Source organism: Acipenser ruthenus, chromosome 18 (genome assembly GCF_902713425.1).
Source record: "Acipenser ruthenus chromosome 18, fAciRut3.2 maternal haplotype, whole genome shotgun sequence".
Classification (NCBI taxonomy): Eukaryota; Metazoa; Chordata; class Actinopteri; order Acipenseriformes; family Acipenseridae; genus Acipenser; species Acipenser ruthenus.
In genome coordinates, this window is record NC_081206.1 from 4,196,178 (window position 1) to 4,222,839 (window position 26,662).

Below are 26,662 nucleotides of genomic sequence, written 5' to 3' on the forward strand. Positions count from 1 at the left end.
GGTCAGTGTGCCTAATTCAGAAGTGTTCGTGACTCCATACAGACTTTTTTCAAATAAATATATTATATTATATTAGATAGACAGACAGATAGATTTAGTGAATGACAACATGTTGTTACCATAGCACCAAAAGCCTATAAATACCTCCACTGTTTGTTTTCAAACACACTTTCCCTTGACAAAGGTATGTTAAACATACTGCAACATTGGGAAGTCGGCTCTTTGAGCAAAAACTATATATATTTATTTGTAGCACTGGAACGCATTGAGAAATAAAAACCCTTACAATAGTCTTAATGCCAAGTCATTCAGCCGCATGAGTTTCCAATTTTACAGCACTGTTTTGATACCTGGTAGTCTTGAAGTTAATCACAAAAATCTCTCTCAAGCACTGGACACAGTACAAAAAAAAAAAGCCAGATCAAAGCATTTGTCTCTTGGATAGTTTGCCAGCAAAGGGAATGCCATAGAAACCATTAATGCTTTCCAACTAGTCCTGACAAAGTCTTCAAAAAGATCAAAGCTCTGCTACCACTGATTAAAAAAAAATACCTCAATTGAGAAGTGCTTTTTAACGCTATTCTGTCACTTGAAACACCGAATCGGGATCTCTGTGAGGCTATGCTTTTTATCACATGGAAAAACCTACCTGGTTAGTCTGTCATATGTAAAGGAAAAGTCACTTATAAACAGGCTTACCTGTACCTTTTCAAAAGATTTCATTTAAATTCAACCCTTTTCAGTCAGAATGGAAAGCCCCTGAGCCAATGAAAAGGCACAATTCCATTGTAGACCAATCAGTTAAAGCTATAGGTGGGTGGGAAGGTACTAATTGTTCACTGGTGTCAACAGAATGAAGGCTTATTGTGTCTTGCAGAGTACTAAGCTGAACAATATCAGACAGCAAAGGCCAACATAATTGCCGAAAAAAGCAAAGAGGCTTGAAATAAGAAACCATTTTTAAAATTTTTTTTTTTTTTTTTTTAACAATCATCATCTGGTAACTTGAAGTGTTCTGTAGGATTAAATTAGGGTAGATCTCTAAAGACAACTATCTTAGCAAGCCAAGAAGATCCATGTAAGTTTAATGAAAGCCCTCGGATTCCTCCCAGTATTCGTTTATGTCAATGGCCTGCACGTAGGTTTAATGAAAACCTTTGGATTCCTCCCAGTATTGTTTAGTCAATGGCCTGCATGTAGGTTTAATGAAAACCCCTGGATTCCTCCCAGTATTGATTATGTCAATGGCCTGACAACACAAATAGTTGCACCATTTTTTAACCCTCTTATCCTGGACCTATGGTTGAAGTTGGTTTTATATATTTACTCTTTTGTATTCCAGATACAATACGGACATCATCTTTTGTTAGAGTAGAACCACTGTACCAAACAGGAAATCACACAAGACAAAACGGTAAGGCCAGTACTAGGAACAGAGTTGTACAGGGCGATTAGAAAGTGATTAGCATGGTGCGTTGATGTGGTAAACTTACTTTCTAACCACCCTGTATATCAGATAACAGCAACTGCAAACACACAAACATTGCACTAGGACAGCCTTTCTTTGAAGATGGCACCTTTGTTACACTGTCATCAATATCAGGCTAACGACTGTCTTTGATCAAATGTTACGTTCACGTGGGATAGCCCTAGACAGACAATGAATACAAAATACCAACCCCTGCCACAAAAATGAACAACAAAAACACCAAATCTTTGTAAGGTCCTATAACTTCAACAAGACCCAACGCTATAGGAATTACCAGGACTGGTTATGCATGTGAAGCCAAGAAATCAATCTTGAATGCATTACTTAATTAGTGGTCTGCAATATTTTCCAATTGCCTACATGTCTCTATACACAACCGTTATTCATACTTGGGGCATCATTTTGAACTGCTCACTGGCAGACTAGTGGTTAGGGCTCTGGACTCTTGACCAGAGGGTCATGGGTTCAATCCCAGGTGGGGGACACTGCTGCTGTACCCTTGAGAAAGGTACTTTACCTAGATTGCTTCAGTAAAAACTCAACTGTATAAATGGGTAATTGTATGTAAAAATAATGTGATATCTTGTAACAATTGTAAGTCGCCCTGGATAAGGGCGTCTGCTAATAAATAAATAATAATATATAAATATATCCATATTACTCCAAAACCATAGCACAATGCTTAGGGATGTGTATAGGTAAATATTATATCATTCACTGTAACCCCTGAACAAAAGAAATGTAGTCTTGGAGCAGAGACTAAAGCAGTTGCTTTCTTTGGGAAGGGGGAGGCAAAACAAAGGAGCACTGTCCTCAAAGGAGTGATAAAATAATCACTTCCTCTACTAAAAAAAAAAAATAATGTGCAAAGCAGAGCCAAGAAGAAAGGCTTTAGTGCGCTCAGCAAATCTCTCAGGAGAAAGACCAAGGCATATGATCCACTTTCTTCAGTTAATGATCCCAGTGATCCAACACAGCTTCCAAACTGTAGGTTCTGATAATGACCCTCTAATCTCCCTCTCAAGGTTACATTCAGTGCACCTTTACTTCAATTCATTTGAAATTTCTATGCAGTAAGAGACGTTTTCTCATTACCAGCACTGCATGACAGGTGTGCAGTACAGGGTTGTATGTTTTTACTATGAGTTTAGTCACTCACAAAACACCAGTTTGCAATTCCCAGAACACATATATATCTACTAAGTCAGAAGAATATTTTCAAACTCCTTCAAGGAAACAGTAAGCAATTCAAATACCGTATAACGGGACATTTCGGCTGGTATTAAATCTGGCGAATTTGCTACCTTGGGGGATTGACTGTTTGAATTGGCGTTTTCGCTTAGCACGTTCACAAAGAAATGCCACAGTTTTGCACTTATACTTTTAATTTCCAAAACATTCAAATACATGTTTACTTAATTAAATCTGTCTTCTAAAACAGTGTCTCATTTACAGTAACTCATTATAGCATCTACAATGTCGCAACTTGAAGAACAAAAAAGGCCTTCTAAAAATGAGTTACAGCATTATCGTTATATAGTCCTTCATTTTAAGATACCAGTAATTGGAAAGGATTAGTAGCTGCAGTACACTTTAATGATAGGCATTTGCTAACTCTCAGTTTTAAAACGTAGCTCTGGTTCACTAACATTTACAGTGGAACGATCACAGTATCATTTAGTAATTGTAGGACAGTATTGACACGTGTGTGAAAATGTTAACAATAAAGCCGAAACTAAAAATGCTTTAAATTCAAAATTAGTTAATAGACTAGCAAGCACTGGCAAAATCAACATTTATATATGGTGCAGAACTAGTTTATTTTAACATATTGTTTCAGGACGTTGCGATACGTGCACGGTGGGTGTCTTACTAGTAGTATCTACAATGAATTGACAATAACAATCCCAAACAAATATGCTTTTGTTACAGACTTTCTAACAAGTCTGGAATAAACTATTGTGGCTGTTACAGTACTTAATTAACCCCTTGTAAAAAAACAACACAAAACTTGAACAGTCGTACCGGTACCACAGTAGCAGGCGCAGTTTACACTGCCTCGGAGTTCCAGATTGGAATCATAAATTCCAGATTTTCTAAATCCATTTGTAAATGTCCGATCTGTTTGTAATTTTTTCAAGCAAATCTGACACATTCTTTCACTTGCCCAGCGCTTCTTTAACCTGCGCTGCATACCAGTCTGTCAGAGGGCGGGATCGGTCACTGTATACCACATTCTGATTGGTGGAAGAATTATTGGCGATCCAATCAAAACCGCCAATAAAGCCAAAATACATTCCCCGCCAAAATTTCCCGTTATACAGTATATTGTTTTGCAACTTTATCCGTGCTCACCAAAAAATGAAATGATGTTAATGCAACCTCCATATGAGGTACTTGACTGACTCACCCAAAGTATATAATCTAAAACCTGAACACACAATAGCATAGATATAAAATAGAAAATTTACAAAGGAAGAAATAAAATAATCCCAGAGATGTATGTCAATACCATCAGATAGGGCTAGCGCTTAATCTGAAATTCAGCACAGTTTGAAGACGACTTAACTTCCAACAGTGCTTAGCCTGCCAAAAAAAAAAAGAAGATAGAAAAGCATGCTTCTTTTGAAATAGGAAGTAAAATTGTAATTTCCTCTTCATGTACTGTATCAGAACTGTGCACAGTTCCTTCACACATTTGAAAGAAAGTTTCATGAAAAGGCTTGCCGAATGAAGGGGTCAGTATCAAACTGCAATAACTGAGCTTATCAAAATACTGCCACTATAATCCATTTTCCGGCTTCGAAAATCACATCAGCCTGGAGAGGGGTGAGCGCCTTATGAACAACCGGTCCAATGGGAAGGAAAAAGGGTCTGGATTAGGGAGGACAATACACTGAGGCACAAACAAACTGCTGGCTGCACAGAACTCAGGCAAGCCCTAAAGGACTAGGTGCAAGCTACCTCGCTATCTTGCTTTGTTAATATTAGGGCTCCTAACTTCATTCTAGAGACTGTTGAGCTATGGCTTGCAGTTATAGAGAAACACATTTACCTCTGAACCTTTCTTTGCCACCAGATACAATTTTAAGATTCTGAGAAATCGGCTTTGGAATCTCAATTCTCTATGCTGCTTCTGCACTTTCTTATTCTTGGTCATTAGGCCTACCGTATAACATTATAGTATTGTTCATACTCTCATCATGAAAACAAGTAGTGTGTGTGCGTGGGGGTCTGTGATACTGACGGCATTAAATGCCAATTAATTGCCACTATGTGAGTGCCTGAAAACATTCCGTTTTTAACCCAGCCTCCAGCATTTAAACATCGTTGTGGAAAGACATGGGTGGTAAAGCTAGGTGCTCGCCATTAGCAGATCCAGACTGTTGGATGTGATGCTTTTTGCCTCACCTCAGCACATCTGTCTCTTGTGAGCTGTGTACCGAACAGGCTTGAGATAAAACTTGAGGCTATTGACTAGTCCTCTAAACTGTATAAAAAGGAAACTCACTGTCACAAACAATTTCTTAAATGTATAGTGACAGTGAATTTAACCACCATTATCCCAGAGAAACTGCAATTCAAATCGATTTACCCAATACAAAACTACTGTTTAGTGTTGTACAGAATGGCAGCTCAAGCAGACAGTGCACTGGTTCTCCTGAGGCTAAAAGCAACACAAACTTTTTAAAATGATTAGCGGTTTCTGTTATAAAACCCTCCCCATCCCAGTCTCCAAAGACAAAACTCCGAGTCGGGCAAATCGTATTTTGGTCTTCTTTTGTAATAAAAAACCTTACTCGCATGAAATTAAGAAACATTTACTCTGAATTCAATTAAAAAAAATTAATGAATGACACACGTGATACACAGAGTTGGACACGTTGCTGAAAAAAGTTACTTTGTACTTGTTATTCGTTTCTTTAGAAAAAGGTAATATAATGTCCTTACTTATCACTTAATAAAAGAAAGTAGTGTTATATTTCTCATTCTTGAGAAAGATGATTTTATATGAAGTAAAGTGAAATAAACTCAATTCCAGAATTATACAGCAGCTGTATTCCCACAGGAAGACTACAGTTCCTAACCCTGGAAGCATTACAGCCTGCTCAGGGAATACTTCACAGTTTTCTTGGGAATACAGTTTTCTCGGGGCAAGCATGTTTGAGAGCACTTGAGAAACTGGAATTAAAGCTACTGTTTCTGGGTTTGTCATCCATGGGGGCAAAGCTTTTATATGTCCTTACTGTTTAAGGCTCGGTTTCCAAGGTAGTAAATATCTGATTTCTAACATTTGCTGTAGTTGAAGAATAGCTGGCGACAGTGTCGATAAGACACTAAGGCTCCGATTTAAAACCTGCAGTCATGCTGTGAGGCAACTTTACTCATTCAAAACAGACAGAGAAGAAGTTAGAAAAAGCATTTTAAAATGATATGCATACACCCCAGTACATATAGACTCCAATCTCCTTCACTGTAGAGTGCTTGGGCTCGGCTATGATTTTTAACCCACTGCACTCACCAGATGGCTAGCAGATTTAGTCAAATATCTTATTAAAATTACACTTTTTACTACACAGCATTCACTTAAATTTCCTTATTACTGCCATACTTTCAGCACCCTTATTTCTCAAAGATAAATACCCTACTCTTGGTTTCCATGGTTCCACTGCCGTCATGCACTTTAGATGTGATCTCCGAGGCCTGAGGGCGTGGATGCGCCTGTAGGCAAGCATGTTTTCTCAATGCGGATGAACAGCAGACCACCATAACAAAAGATATGGTACTCCTTCTCAGTTCTACCAGACACCAGACTATTTTGATCCCTACTGCTCCTATTGCATATTCAAGACCAGCCTTCTTGTTAAGGTTGCTTAAAACTGCTGTGAGCCCATGAAAGCTCGATATTGGACTAAATGCAGCAACACATTCATGTTCACACATTCATGTTCACACTCAGTCTGCAGTGTGCCGGCTTCTTTGCATTCTAAAGATTTAGCACTCGTTGATAAGAACGCAATACAAATGAAATGTTTCTATTTAAGTGTTCCAATCCAGTTCTCATATACAAATGAATATCTACTGAACCGATACAGAACTTTGAATACTGTGAATTTAGCGATTTGAAAAGACGAGAGACAACGGCATTGACTAGGAGAACATTCTCATCCTAGGCTTTATTTAGAGACTGACTATTGTGCCAAACTGTGTGGTCTACTGGGGGCCAGGTTGACACCAATCGTGGATTTGAACCTGGGATTCCAGAGGTAACAGGCTTGTGAAGTAGCTGGCTGCATCGCCTAGCCCTAACCTAGCACTTTTTTCAAACAGAAGTAGGGGGATAAGATGCAAATCAATAGAAGTTTCACAATTGGCTTGTATTGGCAGGCATGGTGCCAAATTGGTAGCTGGATATTGATTGTAATCCTTGTGGTATTGGCTGTGTCTGCTATGAAGTCAATTTTCTGTGTACTAGACCTTTACTTCAGAAGAGAATACAAAGCAAGCAAAAGAAAACAGCCATTAATAAATCTAAGGGAAGGTATATTCATATAAACTAACAGGTAAAATATGATTTCGGAAAACTTGAATAATAAAGCATCATGCATTTACAGGCAGTGATGTAAACACTAAGGGCTGTGTATCATATAGCTTAGTATTTTGCTTAAAAATATCGTAAATATTTTAAAAACTATTCAAAATATATCCAAATGTAATACCCGCACAAATGCCCAAAACTAGCCCAAAAAATAGGCACCCGCCCAAATCCATTTTTTCACGCACAATACAAAAATACAAGCCCACTTGGGGGTGAACCCGCCCAATCTGGCAACACTGTTTACAGGTGTGACATTCAACTGTATGCAGATCGCACCAGGATTTGGGTTTCATTTCAAATCTGTCATAGAAAGAAATTGCAGGTGGTTAAAGCAGTATGAACATTTCCAACGGACAGGAAACAGGATGGATGCCAAAATCTACCCATCTACTAAGGGTAGCTATTAAATTACTTTTTGACTTTTGACAACCTTGTACACTGTAATATGCCCATATGTCTCTGTACAGTATATGGACATGTGGTGATTATGAGATACTAAAGGAAATGTGATCAGTGCTAAAAATAGCTAAGTACAAATATTTTTGAAGAACAAATTGCATCCTCATTGGTTTTATATTTTCAATAGATAGTTCGGACACCGATCACATATACTACCAGGATCACACAAGGATGACCCTACATTGAAACATACCTGTATCTATCTGTAAAAAATAAAACAAAAATGATATATAGATATATTAGGGGTGGGTAGTGGGACAGGATTGGTTATTGCAATACTGAAGGCAATGGTGCGATACATATTGGAATTCAATGCCGAAAGGAATTTAAAATATTAGAATGTAATATGACAAATTAAACTCTCATATGAAATGTCCAGCAACTCATTTTTGTTGCATCCTCTGAAATATGTGCATGTGCTCCCAATTTGAAAAATAGAAAAACACTGCTGGTTTGAAAGCTATTTAAATTTCTCTAAAAACATTGATTTTAAATGCAATTTTTATTTTAAATAATATATTTATTTTCATTTCATATTAAACGTGTTTTTCAAAAGTGCATCCTATGACTGTGGCCATAAACACGGGTTTAAAGCTGCTTTATATATCGGTCAGTGCAGAGACCCGGGTTTGGAATAAACGACTGACCTTATATATATTACAAAAGCATAAATAAAAATGCTACACATTTATTTAAAATAAAAAAAATACAGGTAAGTAACGCTCTAAACTATGTATTTATACTTTGCTTGTTTTTTTCTCACAACGTACAAAACCAGAACAGCTGGTTTCTTATTTTTTTTTTTTATCTGATGAGATCAAATGCTGTAGGTCCAGGGAAAAAGGATATTTGGAATATAATGTTAAATTACATGGTCCAGAACTGTCAGCAGATAGTTTTTAAAAATAAAGGTAAAAACTATTACAATTGCACTGATACCGTTCTTAGTGACAAATAAAAAATAACCGAGAGTTTGTGTAATTCGTAATTTTATTGGATACAGAGCTCCAAATTAAGGACGTGATATACTATACATGACGCTGTGGTGATTGAAGTTCTGCGCTGGAGATTACCTCATAAATCGAAAGGAATAAAAAATAAAAAAAAACATGCATTATAAAAATAGTCAAAAAATAACCAAACCATATATATATATATATATATATATATATATATATATATATATATATATATATATATATATATATATATATAATCACACACACACTGTATACTATTCTCTATGTCTGACAAACAACTTAACTCTGATAGGGGAGATAGCTAAACTGTCTTGTCAAATACACTACTTCTTGCCCTGTAAAATACTGCATTATGTCCATTAGAAAAAAAAAATCCCCACAGGACATTTTCTGCCTATTCCCACATTAAGCCGTGTGTGTCTGTTTCCATCAAAATCACACAGACTACTCACAGGGGAACGACTGAAACCCCTCAGCACGGCACGCAATAGATTTGTGATTGATTGTTAGTGATTGGTGGACAGGACACCTCCGTGCAGACTTGCTGAAATTCACAGCACAGAAACACAGGGATGAATGCTGTTTGGTCACCCTTCCCAAGTGAAGGGAAAAGTCAGAGTGATGTACTGTACAGTACCAAGCTTTGATTGATTAGACAGGAAAAACACAAACAGGAGAAGCACATACTGTATCTAAAAATAAGCTAACAATTACAGTGGCATCATAAATGATTGGCTTCTTTTCCTTGTACAGTTTTCTTGTTTCAGAGCTAGGAGCTCTATTAAATGGACACATCACAGAAAAGGTTTCAAGAACACTGGTCACCTAAGTGCAGAAATGTTCAACTCTATGATTTAAAAGCTATACAAAGCCATAAGATGATGTTACATGCTGACAAACAGGACTGAATCAACACCTAATAATGTCTCCGACACCTTGAGCACATTAGCTGTGAATCCTCATCATATTCTTATTATTCAACTCTCCCTTTAGGGTAACAGTTGCAATGAATTCATCATCCTACCGAAATGATTCAACACATTTTTAAGATTGTCGCTTTGCCTGCAGCACAAAGGAGAACATATATCTGATGATCAGACCATTGTGATTCAAAATCCATGTTAATTTTCCACATCAAAACCCTGTTCACAGCCTCCTTGAAATCGATAAGGGAGCATAAAAGGTTTTGTTTTTTTTGTCACCAGAATGTCACACTTACCATTGAGAATGCTCTGACCTTCCGAAAATATAAATTCAAGACTGTTTTATTCGTCTGAATACCCAGCTTAAGATAGAGCTGCAGACTTGTATTATTTTCCTTTTTAAGAAGAAGAAAAAAAAAAACAACAGAATGCTTAAAACCAACTGCCACACTTACCTTTGAGAATGCTCTGACCTTCTAATATCTCCCTTGAAACCAGCACTGTATAAAAACTTTCTGAAAATCCAGCTCGGCATGGTGGTTTAGATGCAAGGTCTCCATAATTCCCCTAATGAAGGGAAAGAAGACAAAGAGACTCAGCTTTAAAAGGAGCTCTAGCACACTGTTAAACTAAGATTTTAAAATACGATTCCTGAAAGGGAATATTGCAGTTACGGCATCTGGGGTAGCCAGGCTCACTTTGTATTAGTGTCTGACCTGGCTGTTGCAAACACAAAAGTTAATAAATATACATTCAGATAAGAGGTCCTTCTGTGCAAATTTTACAAAAACTCCAAGTTTGGCATTAGATTTTTGGAACAAATTCTTGGACAAGCTTGGCTAGGTTTTGAAATAATGTTGAAAGTGGGATATCATAAAACAAGGCAATATTATCAAAGAGGGTTGCATGATCAACAAGACGCCACAAAACACCTTGGATCATATACTGTGTTACATACTGGTAATTCAACTGGGAAACCACACCAACATGGCAAAGCAGACCGTGTGCATTTCGAAGCTACTGGAGCCCAATAGGGGAAAGAGGATGGCTGAATCTCACAGACATTCATTAATACGAAGGATGTATTTTTACACAGTACTGTGGACGTGTGCATTTCATTAGGAAGCCTCCTCTTTCTATTACAATATCCTTGTGTTGTAACACTGAAGCAGTAGATCTCACCAGCTGTGCTGATTACAGTACATTTGTGAAAAAAAAAAGTCCTGGATCTTTCACATTAAGCTGGCTGAACCTAATGGTTTCCAAAACGTTCTGCCCTAGTGAACAGACCTAACTCGACATGCCTTGGTCACAATGCCTTGAAACTGGGTATCAGCTTAGCAAACTGGAGCTGCTCACTACAGTCAGTGGAACACACCGATAGAACCCTGAAGATGCAGCTTCCTCCTCTGCATCGTGACATTCTACCCCAGGATGCCATTAATGAACATCATTATCTATAAGCAGCCAATAATGCCCCTGACCTGTCAACCATGGACAACTGCTACCGGATCTCCACTGAAGGCTAAACCCAGTATCGTATAAGAAGAGAAGTAACCCTGTGATGTGCAGCTAAAACTGCCGCTGGTGTGGATAATGAACTATTTACAGATCTCTCCAGTATTGTATATAAAAAAAAATGTTTTAAAAATGGACCATATCGTTTTCTGTTTGTATTTTGAGGGTGACAAAAACCCAGTTAATTTATTGACTTCCATGTATTATAGACTTTTCCTTTACAAAGTATACTCAATTTAGCTGAATAAGGTTATAGAACACTATATGTGTATGACTCCCCTTCTTCACCTTTGTGTGACAGGAGCAGTGAGTGTTTTGACTTAGCTGTGGCTCCTTGCTTTACTTTTTGTGGTGGTCTTACTGGTGTACAAAAATGTTTAAGTTTTTAGCTGTCTCCTAAAAGACAGAACAAACATACCGCTTATATACACGGGGAACTGGCTATTTAATTGTTTTCCATCTGACTCTCATGTTGTATGTTTTACATATTTCATAAATTGTGTGCCTTATAATTATTAGAACTGGGGGAAAATAATTGCATATTTGTTTTTATTTCAGTATAAGAGAGTTGCTAGTAACTACGGCATCAATCATATTAAACAGAAAGTGGTTCCGATTGTCACGTTTATAAACTCTCTAAACTTAACGCAATTTGGTTACTTTATAATATATTATGGTGTCAAATAATGGTCAATTGATGCTCTTTTTGCACGCAGTGTTTCTGTATGAGATAGACTGCCAAAGCGGAGCAGTTACAAAAAACTGAATACAGTACGTAAGGCACAAGTAAGGTAATTCGTTACCACTGATACCCCCGAGAGACACAATAAAGATACATTAATGCGCATCTACGCTTTTAAAAAGAGGCAATGTTTTGTAATGATCTTGCAATAGGTTGTGCTATCTGATAAAACCACACACGGGGCATATATCTTAATAAGTAAAGAACCAGCAGGGGTTTGAAATGAGCTATTGTAAAACAAATGTTCAGTAGTACCACTAAAACAATGTACATGGGTAAACAGACTGAGATGTATTTATTTATAAATATTAGATCGCTTGTCAAGACAGCATCATGACCCCTACACTTTGCTTCAATGACCACATAACGGTAATCTAAGGTCCCGCTATAAATCTGAAGCTTTCAAATAAAAAAAGAGAAAGAATGGAATAGCTTTAACAACCACATATTTAGTCAGGGGATTAAATAAATAAAGACAAAGAAATAAATACAAAAAACAAACAAAAAAAACATTCTAAATACACAAAATTTGCCAGCAGCGGTGCAAGGTGCTGATTTACTGAATACCGGGTGCTTTTGCACCGCTAACACTAAAGAAAACACTACCGTGCAGTACTTCCACAATGTTTTTAAAAATTAAAAAAAAGAGTAATAATCTTACCCAAGATGTGCCAAATGACAAGGCGTTCGTCAGCAATATAAGAAAAACAATTTTCATTTTGCAAGCACGCAGTAGCAGCAGCAGCAGCAGCTTGAGCTGGGACTCGGCTCTTTTTTTTATTTCCCTGGTGTTTCTTCTAGGATGTCCCTACAGCGTTTCATATGCAATACAAAGCTCCTCAATGATCAACTCTGTCCCGAATCCTCGAGCTCACAACTGCAGGTGAAACGCGCTGCGCTGCTCTGCTCAGCACCAGAGAGCTCGCTGACGTCACCACAACTCCTCCTACCGTACACTATGGGAGAATCCTCCTTAAAGATGCAGATGAAGCGGAGCTTGCGCCGAACTTTGGGGTTAGTATAGACGTATAGGGTATATGTAAGAAACAAATTTCAACTGCCCTTAATTCTGTGTATTTTTTTCCATAAATATATTATCAAAGGACTCATATGAATACCCAGAAGCTGCAAGGATGCTACATTTATACACGAGTTTTTTGGGGTTTTTTTTTTAACATTGCGTGTTGTTATTAGCCTCATTTTAGAGTTTTATAATTGTATTGTATAATTGTATAGTTACCTAATGCATCACTAATATGTTTCCTTACTGGTATGTGGATGTTTTTTTTTTTTTTTTTTTCAATTACAAAACTGCATTTTAACTCTGGGGTAATCCTAGGCTAATTTAAACCCTACAGCTGAAATCCGACTTACCAAATCACTGCTGTGTACAAGAGAAGCATTTAATTTATACAGGTACCGATATGTCTTTCAAAAGAGTCCGGACATTTGAAATGCGTAGAATAATTAGCAGGTGAATGGAATTCGTAATGCCACTGATTGCTCACACACTAAGACGTAATTAAATTTAGCAACACAGTGTCCTGCTAAAAAAAGGTGACCAATAATTATTTATTCAGATTTGATCATTGCATTGCATGTGGCGCGGTTATCCAGCTGACTTTTCACTTTCCCTTAAAAAATGCCTTTTGGGAAAAAAAAAAAAAAAAAAAAAAAACCTTTTCACAAATCTTCACATTTGTACAGTACACCTCACAGTGTTTCCCATATTTCCATATCTGAGAGGTATAGCTATGGGACTAATCCTATCAAACAGAATACCACTGTGGCAGCACATCACCCATCAAACTGTTTATTGCAGTTACTGTGTGTGTGCACTTACACATATTACTGCAGCACACACATGCACACACAAAAAATTAAAAAAAAAAAAAATCTAACCAACCCTGTTTATATCTCATGCTATTTTTCAATGTCCTTAAAATTATTGTAACTGGTGTTGGTTTATGAGATCATCTGGTGAAGATACATCCTTGTAAATTTGACTCTCCCAAACCTAATAAATAATTAATAGGCTGTTCAGTATCCTTTTCACAATAACCTAACAATGCACATCCACCACGTGTTGAAAATGTAATTTTCACAGACCAAAAAAGGAGAGTGTTAATTTATGGATGCAATACAGTATATCAAGTCTTTATCTCGTAGAATAAAGAGATACGATTGGGAACAAACAGATGTCTCCAATGAAGGGTTCTAGCTTCTAAATAATTCATTGGTGCATTTTAGAAAAGGAAGATATAGCAGTGATTATGTGGAGTGAACAAAGACAAGCTTTCTTAAAAAGCAAAACATTTATTAGAAATGATTTCATCTTGAAAGAGGTCTACACAGGGCTAGTCATTATTTATCAGAGTTCCTGTGTTGATTTTCCATTTTCTACCATCAGATGTACAGATATATGCAGAGAAGGGTGGATAAGGGTGCAGTGAATTATAGATAAAAAATAGCCCCTTGATAGCATGATAAGTTCAGTAGTTTAAATTAACTTAACATAAAATAACACAGACAGTTTAGAGCAGTCATTGATTTGAATTACGATGAACGTATATGATTAATTCTCACCTACTCCAGACTTTAATGTCTAAATCATTAATGTCATGGAATGTGATTTATACATGTCTTCATTACTTTAAAACACGAGTTCCTGGCTTATCCTGACACTTCCCAGCAGTGTTTCAGAGTCTTTAAATCCAGCATTGTGAGCACAGAATCCTAGGTTATAAGTGAATATGTTGTGTGTCGAGTGCCTCTTATTGTGTAAGAGGTGTCATCTTGTTTAGTTTGGGTGACAGGACCCAATCTCTAATACAATAAGAGACACCCTGCATACAGCGTATTAACTTACAAAGGAAAAGGTTCCAGAACAAACATACATCCTTAAATTGATTTCAATGCTCCGTATATAAAACCTCTTTTTAGAAATGTACGTTTCGTTCTTATACACTGTAAATTATTAAGACGACATCGGCATCTTTTGATGTGCCCTGGAGCATTACCCAGCGATTCAACTTTCGTTTCATATTTGAGTTTGAACTATTGACTTGTTGTGATTGGAATAAGATAATACACCTGACTTTTCATTGGATATGTTAGCCATTTACATAAAAAAGAATGTTGAATTTCGGGGGAAAAACAGATTTCATACAGATTTTACTATCCTAGTCTGTTTCTTTGTTTAGAAACCTTGGTTACCATAAAGCCAGTTCAATTATACCAGCTTTCAATTTCCTGATCCCTTTTAAAGGCGACAAAACACCTCTGAAAAGAGATTTTGCATCTCAGTGGAACTGCATTTATAAATACCTCCCATCAAGGGTAGCAATTAATAATGAATGGTGGTCTTAGATCACTGTTTCAAATCTTGGCTCACCCTGCCAAAGCATGTGTCCTTGGGCATGCAATGTTGCTTCTAGTGCAGCGGTCTAAAGTTAATGTAATTTTGTGTCTCAGTTGAGTTGATGTGGATAAATAAATGATGCTGAACTTACAGGCTTTGTAATGGACACAATATTAAACACATAAGCATGGCATGAATGCATTAGTAATATGATTACTTGAATAACAAACTCCATTTCATTCAAAACAAAATATTAAAAACTCAATGTTAAAAACTTTGCAAAGAGGGGTCGTAATGTATTTATTAGGAAGCTGTGTGGTCCAGTGGTTAAAGAAAATGGCTTGTAAGCAGGAGGTCCCCGGTTCAAATCCCCCCTCCGCCACCGACTCACTGTGTGACCCTGAGCAAGTCACTTAACCTCCTTGTGCTCCGTCTTTCAGGTGAGACGTAATTGTAAGTGACTCTGCAGCTGATGCATAGTTCACACACCCTAGTCTCTGTAAGTCGCCTTGGATAAAGGCATCTGCTAAATAAACAAATAATAATGTGCAGGGACCCACACCCTGACTACTGAACTCTTTAGAGGGGTATTATTGAACCAACAAAATCACATTTCTGGTTTTTTCTCCTATTTTTACTAGAACCAAACAACATTGTGGTTTATTTAAGGTCTTGTGTTGTTCATTTATTTCATAAATGAGAATTTTCCATAAAATGCAAAACAGCCAAAAATCAATACAGAAGAAAAGGACCCCTGCTTAGGACAACTAGCAGCATTAAATGCTAGCTTGCATTATCATGTATTAGATATCTGTATTTAAAGGTTGTAACTAATTTATCACAGGAATCATTCTTTTGACTTATCCCAGGAACCATTCTTTTGACATCAAACTTGCGCAGAAAATCCACAAAGTAAAAGGCCCATTTCAAATTTGCAAAGACTGAACACGATTTTTTCAAAGGTTATTGGGCTATTATTTTCCTGTTACTGTAAGTCAAAATTTCCTTAGGTAATCAATGGCAAAAATGGAAAATCAATTGCAGAACATTAAGCTTAACCTCTAAAATAGCCCTTGGACAAAAATATACATACATAGCTTATTTTAAAGGTCAACCTTTCAATTGAATGCAAGGCATTACCTGGTATTAAAATTAATGAACTCCACATACAAAAAAAAATGTATAAAAAAGGGAGCAAACAGCTAGATAATCTTGAAAATAACTTCTCCAGAATTGACAGAAGTGGGAGACATATCTCTTGGCATATACTGTACATTTTGCAATTTTAAGAAGCCTGGGGCTACACTGTAGCCTTACCATCTAGTTAGTACCTTGATGAGTGACCCTCCATGGCATATCAGGTGATGTAGGAAGTGGTGTTGCTGTTGTAATGGATTGCCTCCTAGCGGCTGATGAGTCAAGTTACAAGACTGACATCAGCATAAGACACGTACTTGCCTCTCGACTGCAGAGCTTGCTCTTTAGTTGAATAGTAAGACGTTTGTCTTTGAACCGTATGGTTTGCGTTTCGCGTCCAGCCCTGGACATGTCATTCAATTCAATGGGCTGAGATGCCACTTCATTATAATAGCTTAGAAGGAGTCAAAATCCCTTCTTGGGTTGTGTCCAAGGAAGGCATTGGAGGTTCTGTCCTTCTGTTGGAGTTGTTTTCTTACTTTTTACTTTTTTACCTTGACTTTACCAGGTTGACAGTTTCCAAAGGTACACAGCAAATGGCAGCATTGCAAAAAAAAGGCTTTATAACAAGAGGGTTTTCATGAGAGGAAATCTGTTCTTTGCTATTGGAGTTAAGCGACTTCGATGATGGCAAACAAGAGTGGACTCTATCTTAAGCACCGCAGGAGTCAGGACAGAACCTCTCGTTTATCAACAATTTATTAGTATGTATTTATTAGTAATTATGACCCCTCTTTGCAAAGTTTTTAACATTGAGTTTTTAATATTTTGTTTTGAATGAAATGGAGTTTGTTATTCAAGAAACTGTTCTATTATTTGCATGTTTAACTAAAACAGTTTCATGAAAAGAAAACCTTGTATATTTATAAAAACAGTGGGGGGAGACAGAGATTGAACCAGGAACTTGTGGATTTTAACCAATTATGTTACAAAACGGACTGAAAGAGCAGTTAACCCAGGAGGAATGTGGCTTTACCTCATGGAGTGTTTCTATCTTCCTTGCTATTGAATCCACGTTTTTGCTAAGGGGTTATTCTGCACTATTTGTTGATTGCACGATATCTGCTTTACTCATTTCAATAGCTAGATCTGCAATGCATGGTTTCTGTCCTTACTGGAATGGAGCTACCAAGATGACAATGCCTCTATTGATCCAGAGGGATCTGAGCCTGCTTTAAAGAGTACAGAGTGGACTTCACACTAGTCTGGACCATTGTCACATTTCAATCTACTAAAAAGCTTTCCAAGAATGAACTGACTGACACTTCCAAGAAAGGAAACCACAATGCCCTGCACAATATTGTGTCTGAGGCACTGAAAGACAAATGGTCAATAATTAAGTAGACATCAATTAGACCCACTGACTTGACCATGTCCAAGTACACTATTGGCCTGATTTTTTTTTTTTTTGCATGATGATGTTGGCCACACATTTTGTTAGCTGTGTAGTTTATTCCTCCTCTCCAGACTTAAAATACATTTTTTTAAGTTCCCAGCACCAAGAACAAACATATGCCAGCCCTGTATACACAATATGATTTAAAATATGAATTATCTATTTGTTTGTTTATTGATTCAATACTGGCTTTGTAAAATGCAATGAAGGTTTTTCAGTATCAGGTTGATAACTATTTGAAAGACTTTCTAAATAAATGTCTTGGTAGTAATACTGGTGTTATGGTGTTTTTGTATGTATCACTTAAAGGTATCCACAACACACCAGTGTCTTTCCACCAGTGTATATTACCACTTCATTCCTTCAGTAATCTACAAGCACCTGGGGAAAATGCCCCTGGAGACATGGCCTGCTGCGTGGTTCACTGGGTGAGTAATCTTCTGAGGAGAGAACCAGAGAGCCCTTGGTAGCAGCTCCAGGATGACAACTTCAGAAAAAAAGGAAAGAAAGAAGACAAAAAATATGAACTGTCATCAGTATTCTGGAATCAGCTAGAATGCTGTGCCAAGGTTACATGCGGTCTCTCAGCTGGAAACACAAAATAATAAAACTAACGCAAGCTTGTGTTTTTATAAGACTAGATCTTGAATCCCAGGATTTTAGCTGTAATTCCATTTCCATGTATATTCTACCCCTTAATGTATGGTTCATTGTTTGAACCTGCACATGAAATAAGACATCTGCTTTTTGGATCCAAACAACAGTACAGTGCATTCAACCCTTTCCTAATTACCTGGGGTTTTTTAGAGGACACTGCTGCAAATAATTTTTGGAATCAAAAAGTCTAGTGAGTTTTGAGTGCAGTTCAAAGCCAAGGTGTAGTTGTTCTGTAATCAAAGTTAGCTTTATTCTTGAGGCTTACCTGATGGCTTTCTCTTCCCTATGCCTGTCTTTTGGTGGGGTTACCTTGATTTATATTGTCTCATCATAAGTGAGCACATGCTCCGAGACCATTGGGCCAAGATATTTTTTATAGTAAGAACACAACACATTTTATTAACATTGTAATAATGATCTGTGTGCAATGTTACAAACCTGCATGTACACTAGTTCCACTGCACTTGGTATGTGTGTATGTATGTATGTATGGATGGATAGATGGATGGATGGATGGATTTCTTTTACTATTGCTGGAGAATACATCTACAGGCAACAGACCTCCTTTTCAGAGATTTGTTATTATAGGCTTGTGGAATAAAGGCTGAATCTTTGACTTTAAACATGTTTTCTACTGTGGATCTTCAGTATGGAATTTAATTTAAAATACTCTTTTGTACCTGGCTGACCTTGTCTCTGGATTGCATAGTGTTATACGAGTACAGAGAGTAAAACTGAAAGCATTTTTTACGGAGCTGCTTGTGAATATCAGAGTTTAACAAACACAATGCAGCCAATAGGATGTAGCCAGGTAGGCTCTGGTTTCATTTAGCTTCTTCTGGAGAGTGTTGGACATCTGCATTAAATCTGAATGATCCGTTACTTTTGAAAACAAGTGTCAGTCTTTAAGTAGTCTTACTATAAGACCACTATTTGTCAGCTTTGCCCGTTGTGTCTAAAACAGACTTGCAAAGTCAGGAATGTGACATTCAATTTACATAAAAGTAATGTCTTTGTAAGTTTAAAATAAATAAATAAATATTGGTACTCATAATGATTTCCATTACATGAGAGTAGGTGTTAAAACTTCATGCTGATATTGGACTCGGCTCTCGCCAAGATAAGCACCAACTAAGACATAGCTTCTTTTACTGTAAACTAATGTGATCCATCTGTGTTTCCTTCCATCTGATGATGCAGATATCCTTCTGTCTGGTGTTGATGGCTGAAGTGTAATGCTGGCTCCAGGGATCAGCCTATTTTGCCTCCCTGGCGCATCAGCACATATAATGTATTACAAATAGAAATAGTAGAAATACACTCAATACAACAGATAACTCCAAACATGGGATAATATACAGTAGTTAAATAATTCAGCAGCTGAATAAATAAATATGGAATAAGAGCGGATTTAATTAGATCTAATTGGAAAACAAGCGACAAATCAAACCAAAAACAACAAAAATGAAGGAATGGATTTGCGCAAAGGCCAAGTGCAGGTTTATAACAGCATGGTGCCTGCACGCTTCATAACCCAGTGCAGACCCAACTGAGATCCAACTGAGCTCCTGGTGCTGCTACAGAAAAACACCAAGGTAACCGTAGACTGGGTATACTATTGCAGTACATATTCTCTTCTATTTAACATAGTCATACCTCTGAGCTGTAACATCTCATTTACAGAGGTGGCTTGTGGCAGGCACCCATAGAAGAAAATAACTGCGGACCATCCATGTATAATTGTGAGTAATACTCCTATTGTCAGAACTGTAGTGGAATATTATAATATGGTATACCCTTAAAAGGTGTACTGAGGAATATCATAAAAAGCATAGTAAAAAAAAAAAAAAACATAGGCAAGCATGAAATACTATAGGTAAAGTGTGGTTATATATATATATATATATATATATATATATATATATATATATATATATATATACAGTATATATAGGTAAATACAAAGTATGAGCAGGTTCTGGAACAGTTCTTAATACTAATTCATTGTTACTGTTTTTAAAAGCTGACACTCAAACCCTTTTAAAAAACAGATCTGCAATCTCAATTTGTATTTATTTTTTTCTACCAGGGTAATAAAGGCTCAGATTGAAATAGATATGCACATTCCGCTGTAGTGTAGCTCAAACATTTACGAATCTACAACAGGGAAGAGAGAAGGGTTGACTGCCCTTTAGTAGTCTGTAAAAAATACATAAAAAGATTTTTTTTTTTTAATTCAGAAACTGTTTTTTTTTGTTTTTTTTTTACCTGAGGTACTACATTTAGATTTTATTTAAAGTGAATAAACAACAATTTAATTAAATAAACTACTGCAATTACCAGGTTGGCTCACTAGTGTTTTGCTTGCAAGAAGATTATTGCCATCATTGGATTTAGACACATAAAGGCATAAAGAAAAAGCAAGGCACGTTGAACTAGTACAAAGCGACCCTACATAGTTAAATTCAGGCCGCACATCCTCTTCCCCCTATGACCCAGTCACACTCTGCGAGGAGCAGAAACTGGCCTGGACGAGACGGCACCCGAGGTGAGCCTTCTGCTGCTATGCACCTAACCCTTTGAGCACCCTTCTTTGTCGCATTGGACCAGAGACTCTGTTTTCTAGTTTCGTTTTTAAAAAAAGTGTGTGTCTTTGACCTCATATTTCCTGCCATTATACACTTTAGGATGGCATTACTTCAAAGCCACTATAAATGTCATTTTTACCCATACCAAGTACAGTGCCGGGCCCTAGAATGTGACTTGTCTGTACAATTGAATACCACCCAGGAACTGAAATGACACAAGAGAAATCAAGCCATCGTGTTGCATTAATCAAATGTATCTATACGGTCTGCTTGTTATTTCCATGTAAAACCCAGTGTTCAAGATACAGCACTGGGGCAGAATCTGAAATAAAGAAAAATAACAAATTATATAAACCACAATGGAACGCTGAACAAAAAAAAAGGACAAAATGCAAGGTACTCAAATCATAGGGTTCAGGTAAGGTCCACAAATCAATCAACCTTTTGGTCTCACCTATGATGTCATTCTAGCCCCTTGATTGGAGTAGGGTTTTCTGCTTGATGCCCATCCACCCATTAAAATAATAATATTTACACATATATGCACATATTTTTCTGAATGCCTGCCAGCATGTAAAAGCTATGAGAAGCACAGCCCTCTCCAGTTATTCCATAGCACAAGTGGTGTTTAAAAATCTGAATTCAGCTCTGCAGGGTTAAAGCTTTGAAAGCATAATTAAATACTTTAATTGCATGTACTAATTAGTGACTGTGGTATTTCTAAGCATTATAAACACTTTCTTGTGTGGTTTCCCACTGGAGTACAAAAATACAGACTCTGAGTCAAGAAAAAATAAACAGCTACAAACCCTTGGCTGCGGCTGCCTAGTTCTTGGTGTGTGATATACAGGTATATTATTAAGTATCCATTTGCATGTTACCCTAATCCTTTTAATTTCTTTTCAGTTGTGTCATGTCATAAGGAGCATTAAGGTATTAATGGATCAATAATTATGGCCCATCCAGTAGCCAACCTTACAGTCCATGTCTTTGTTCCAGCCTTGTTCTTAATTATTGAATTGAACCAATTAAAACTTCATTCAGGTTCTAAAGCAGTAAAGTGTGTATAATACCTGTTAAACCTGAAAGAGTGGAGATGCCCACTCCTGCTGCAGACCATGTTTTGAAGTACAAAAAATGGTTTGCCAAATGTGTTTTGATTAAATTCTTTAAAAGATGCTTCATGGACACACGTTGAAACTTGCTTGATATGAACCAAAGGTTTTTAAATGTATACCATATAGACATAATAAAAAATTGCATCCTTTGCTTCGTTCCATAACATTTTTAAAAAAAGTTAGAATTTCCTAGCTCAGCATGAAATGAATTGCACAAAGCCTTACAATAAGAGAGGCTCTACTATCTAATGGCAATTGGAATGCCATTGCCTTGTTTCTCTTCTGGATTGTAAGACGCACATAAGGTTCTGCCATCTGCTTCTCTCTCCAAGCTTACAATATTGGCACATAGAAAACAAACACCTTATAATTCTTCTCAATGTTGAATGGATCACTAGAGTTCATTGCAATACTGTACATGCAGTTCATATTTAATTGCTACACTGTTTCATTGCTACACTTTGAGGTTTATATACTGAGCATCAGAATAAACTTATCACTTATATTTGAGCATCAAAAGAAACGTATCACTTATATTTGGATAAAATTCACTAGATGTGATCGAAAAATGACAAACTGCAGTGACTTTTTATTGTGCTGACTAACAATTGACATCATGAAGATGCTGCAAAATGATCTGTCGATCTTGGGCAGGTGTTGTGACTTTTGGTCTCCCAGTTCGTGGCCTGTCATTGACAGATTGTGTCTGGTTATACCGCCTCGCCAGGTTTGAAATTGCTGGCTGTGAGCACCCAAGACGGTGAGCCACAGTGCGCTGCCCTAATCCAGCCTCCAACATGCCGATTGCACAAAGATGTTGCTCTCTTGACAGACATGGCATATTGTTTTGTTTTTTATTCTGTGATTTTCTTTAATGCTTTTATGCTTGCAATTCAACAGCTGAAATCACTCTATAGCCAGCATCCAATCAACTGTCTTACTAATTAGGTGATTAACTGCATATGCTTTAGTCATAGTCACTCAAGCATATCATGGTCAAGGATGAATGATCGAGTGATTAAAAAGAAACCAAAAACATTTCGTCAATGTCCATCATTTATATACCTTATGTTTTTTTTTCGAAAATAAATGTGTTATAATAGTTATACTTTTCTTTAGATGCTCGGTATATCCCACAGCTACACTCTTGCTGTTATATAAAATCAGGGTGAAAAAAAACTTTAACAAATGTTGGGTATAAATGTAAAACGTTTTACATTATCAGTTAAACTTTTCAACCTGAATATCTTTTGCACTATTACTAAGATATATGTGAGGCATGCCAACACTTTTTAGTATATGAGATACCCTCTCTCTGATCACAATGACACAGTCTCTAGGTTTAATATGAATAAGCGTGGCTCCTATCATGAATTTCTTCATGTACATAAATTGTAATAACTCAGTAGCTGCTGTGCATTTTCTTTTAATAATGGAACTTAAAAATAAAGACTGTCTAAGCAGGAAACAAAATGCTGTGCTTCACAGTAAAAATGGATCACTTAGCTATTAAGCCATCAGTCAAGATCATCCCATAGGATCTCAACTGGCTAAGGGAGGCATGTGATGTCCCTGCTGTGCTTTTCAAACCAGTCCCTGCACTGCATCATGCTTTCTGTTTGACTATGCAATGCTGTACTGGGGTCTAGCATTTATATAAATAATTTAAAATGTCTGCCTGTTAAACCCTTAAGCCCGGACTGGTTTTTGATATAGTTATCTGTCCCGCATCGTGCAACAGCCATCACTTGTCATCAATCTTAAATAACCTCTTGCATCAACTGCACAAAGGTCTGTACTGATTAATGACAATAAGTATCAGTCGTTACAGCTCTAGGTGTTAAAGCTACCTGAGTGCAGTATCGGAAACAGTTGATTCCTAATGCAATGGGACAGACTACAGACGTAATACAGATAATCAATATTCAGATGTAATCTGGTGCGGGGTCAGATAGGAAAAAAAACAAAAAACAAAAGCAAACTGTAAAATTAAGAAAAATGCAGCGGTGGTAGCCTTAATGCAGGTTAATTTACTGGAAATTATTTTATTTTTAAATACATTTAACAAAAAAACAGTTTAAGGCACCCAGTCTAGTTAGTTCGGGGCTATTCACACATTTCAAATAATAAAAAGTAAAGACAAGCTAGGTATTGTGTTCACCCACGGTCTCTGTCTCAGTAGCATTATTTTCTTCAGAAATTAACTTTCCAACATTGAGAAGATTCCTCCACTCAATTCAATAAAATTGACAAGTTTGCAAACTCAGGGATTACAGTTCCAAGGTGTTCTTTATCATAATTAAATTATTCGCTGATTAATAGACATGTTTAGTAAGTGGTATTGAATCTGGATTGCTTTCTCAAGCAAATTTTCCCATTTAGCTTTTCAGGTCATGCCACCTGTCAGGCAAATGCAACAAGAATCCCATCAGTTTCACTTCTAATTGAATTCCATTCCCTAAAACCCTCAGAAATATATATTACACCTGCCAGTTTGGACAGTCAGAGAAAGTCATCTGTTAACGACTCCCCAGCACCCCTTCTTACTTTTCCAGCAGTAAAAATAATGATTTCAGGTTCACTTGAATATATTTGAACAGGAAGTACTGACGTGTTATACTGTAGGCCAGCTGATTATTTTTAAACGTTGCTTTCACATAAAAGGTTGCAATGCGTCCTATTAAAAAACTGTACTTTAATTGTGCAATATGCACTGCATTGTCTTTAATTAAAACAGTATTAATGACCTAGAAAATGAACAGAGGTGACAATGTTCGCATTTTGGGTGAAAGTACTATATTTCTACGCCAGAGTGTTGGTAATAACAGGCGCTATTCATAATAACCTAGCTACTGTACCACAGTTCACTGTGCAGCACATATAAATGCCTGGAGCCTTAAGTGACAGACTTACATTAAGTACTGACAATGCAAGAGGACCTAATAGCTGTAGGTTACCAGGCACAGTATGTTACAGTTTACTAATATTAGACTAAGGAAATAAATCCAAATTAGGAATATACTTCTGTATTTCAAGATCAAATGTTTCAATGTTAGTACACATTTTGTAAACAGAAAGTAGACTTAATTCAAGCGATAACTGCTGACAAATATTGGTCAGGTTTTGTATAATAATATTTTCTCGATTGAACGTTGATGTTATGTATCCTGGCTTTTGAGAAGAACTATTTGACAACTTTGATGTTACTCAGTCTTTGAAGCATATATTGTGATGTGCTTTAAATGCTACACTGACCTACAGCTTTTGTATTTTTATAACTAGGGTTAAAATCAGTGGAATAAATTAATATTTCATGAATGGCAGCCTTAAAATGAGTTCTTAACAGTAAGATTCTATCACCATCCTTTCAGCAAATTGCCAAACCTATTGCCTAATGTGGGTCAAACACATTTCCTAGTTAAAGAAGATGAATTTAATCCGGGAGCATTGTAGTATTTAAAAGTATTCGGGTGTTAATTTATTACTAATGAAAGGAGAAAGATTGAAAGTGTTCCAGATGAAAGCATTCTATCAAATGACAGACTGTGAATGTACTTCTTTGGAAAGGGTCTCAATCTATATCTGAGAGCAGGGAAACTAAAATAAACTATAAGAAACAGAAAAAGAAGCATCTTGAAAAGGTGAAATAGTTTTCTACCTGAATTTTTTAAATGTATTTATGATTTATTTATTTATTTATTTATTTATTTATTTATTTTTAACAACGTGTATGATACAAACATTAACTAATGATACAGCCTACATATACAGTACATACCTGAAATAACTAAATATGTCTTTGCACAGCTGGAAAATGACAGCTTTTTACATTTATTTTGCTCAAACTCACAAATACATTTCAACTCCACTTTTTTGTGTTCCAAAGGATTCACACAACCCCCCCACCCCACCCCGACACAGCCCAGTTCTAAAATACATTGAAATGACAATCTCCTGGTTTCTGACTATCCACTCTAATTAACTAGGCTACTTTACATCACCTTGATAAAGCTCAAATGAAAGACTGTGCTTAATTAATAAATGAATGGTACAGTAGCTACTTGCTCTGATTTAATTACAGTACACCTTAGCTCTGGAGCGCATCAAAGGTTATTTCCCAGTTCTGGAAGTTTGACTAGCATTAAAATAAACTCTGCCAAAGGCTTTGATTAGAATTAGATATTTTTCTTAATTTGGGTTCTTGACCTACATGCATTAGTCAGTACAGAAACTCTTCTTAATTGACTTGCTGGCCTTGTGCACAATAGGGCAATCAATCACATTTAGCTTAAACAAGCAAACAGAACAATTTGGTTTGAATCTTTTATTATTGCAACCTTGATGGCATTCACAAACTGCTTTTAACCCCATGTATATGTGCAGCATGTTTCTCACTAGTTGTGTTATTAATACCATGAATGAAAACATTTTAAGTATATATATATATATATATACACTGCATTATTTCTTTTAAATGTTCACATTCATTATTAGTATCCTGCCAATACAGTAGCCAAAACTAATCCAATGTGTCCAGTGCAATTAAAATATGTACATTGTGGGACCATGTGGAGCAGTCTTTCTTGCCCTTCACCTCTAGGCATAAGCTTCAATTAGAACCCATGGAGGAAAATG

General features: G+C 36.6%; 1 protein-coding gene across 2 annotated transcripts in view; it reads right to left on the bottom strand.

Annotated features, from left to right (window-relative positions):
- LOC117422812 (cadherin-4-like) overlaps positions 1-12,603 on the bottom strand; it is a 256,978-nt gene extending 244,375 nt beyond the window's left edge. Inside the window, exons 1-2 of one of the 2 annotated variants that reach the window (XM_058990899.1) lie at positions 12,372-12,603; positions 9,906-10,017 (exon numbers count right to left, since the gene is read on the bottom strand). In XM_058990899.1, the coding sequence (XP_058846882.1) occupies positions 9,906-10,017; positions 12,372-12,428 (169 nt within the window). In that variant the 5' untranslated portion in view covers positions 12,429-12,603. The remainder of the gene's footprint in view (positions 1-9,905; positions 10,018-12,371) is intronic. The other variant, XM_058990898.1, reaches the window with a different exon arrangement.
- Between the last annotated feature and the right edge of the window lie 14,059 nt (positions 12,604-26,662).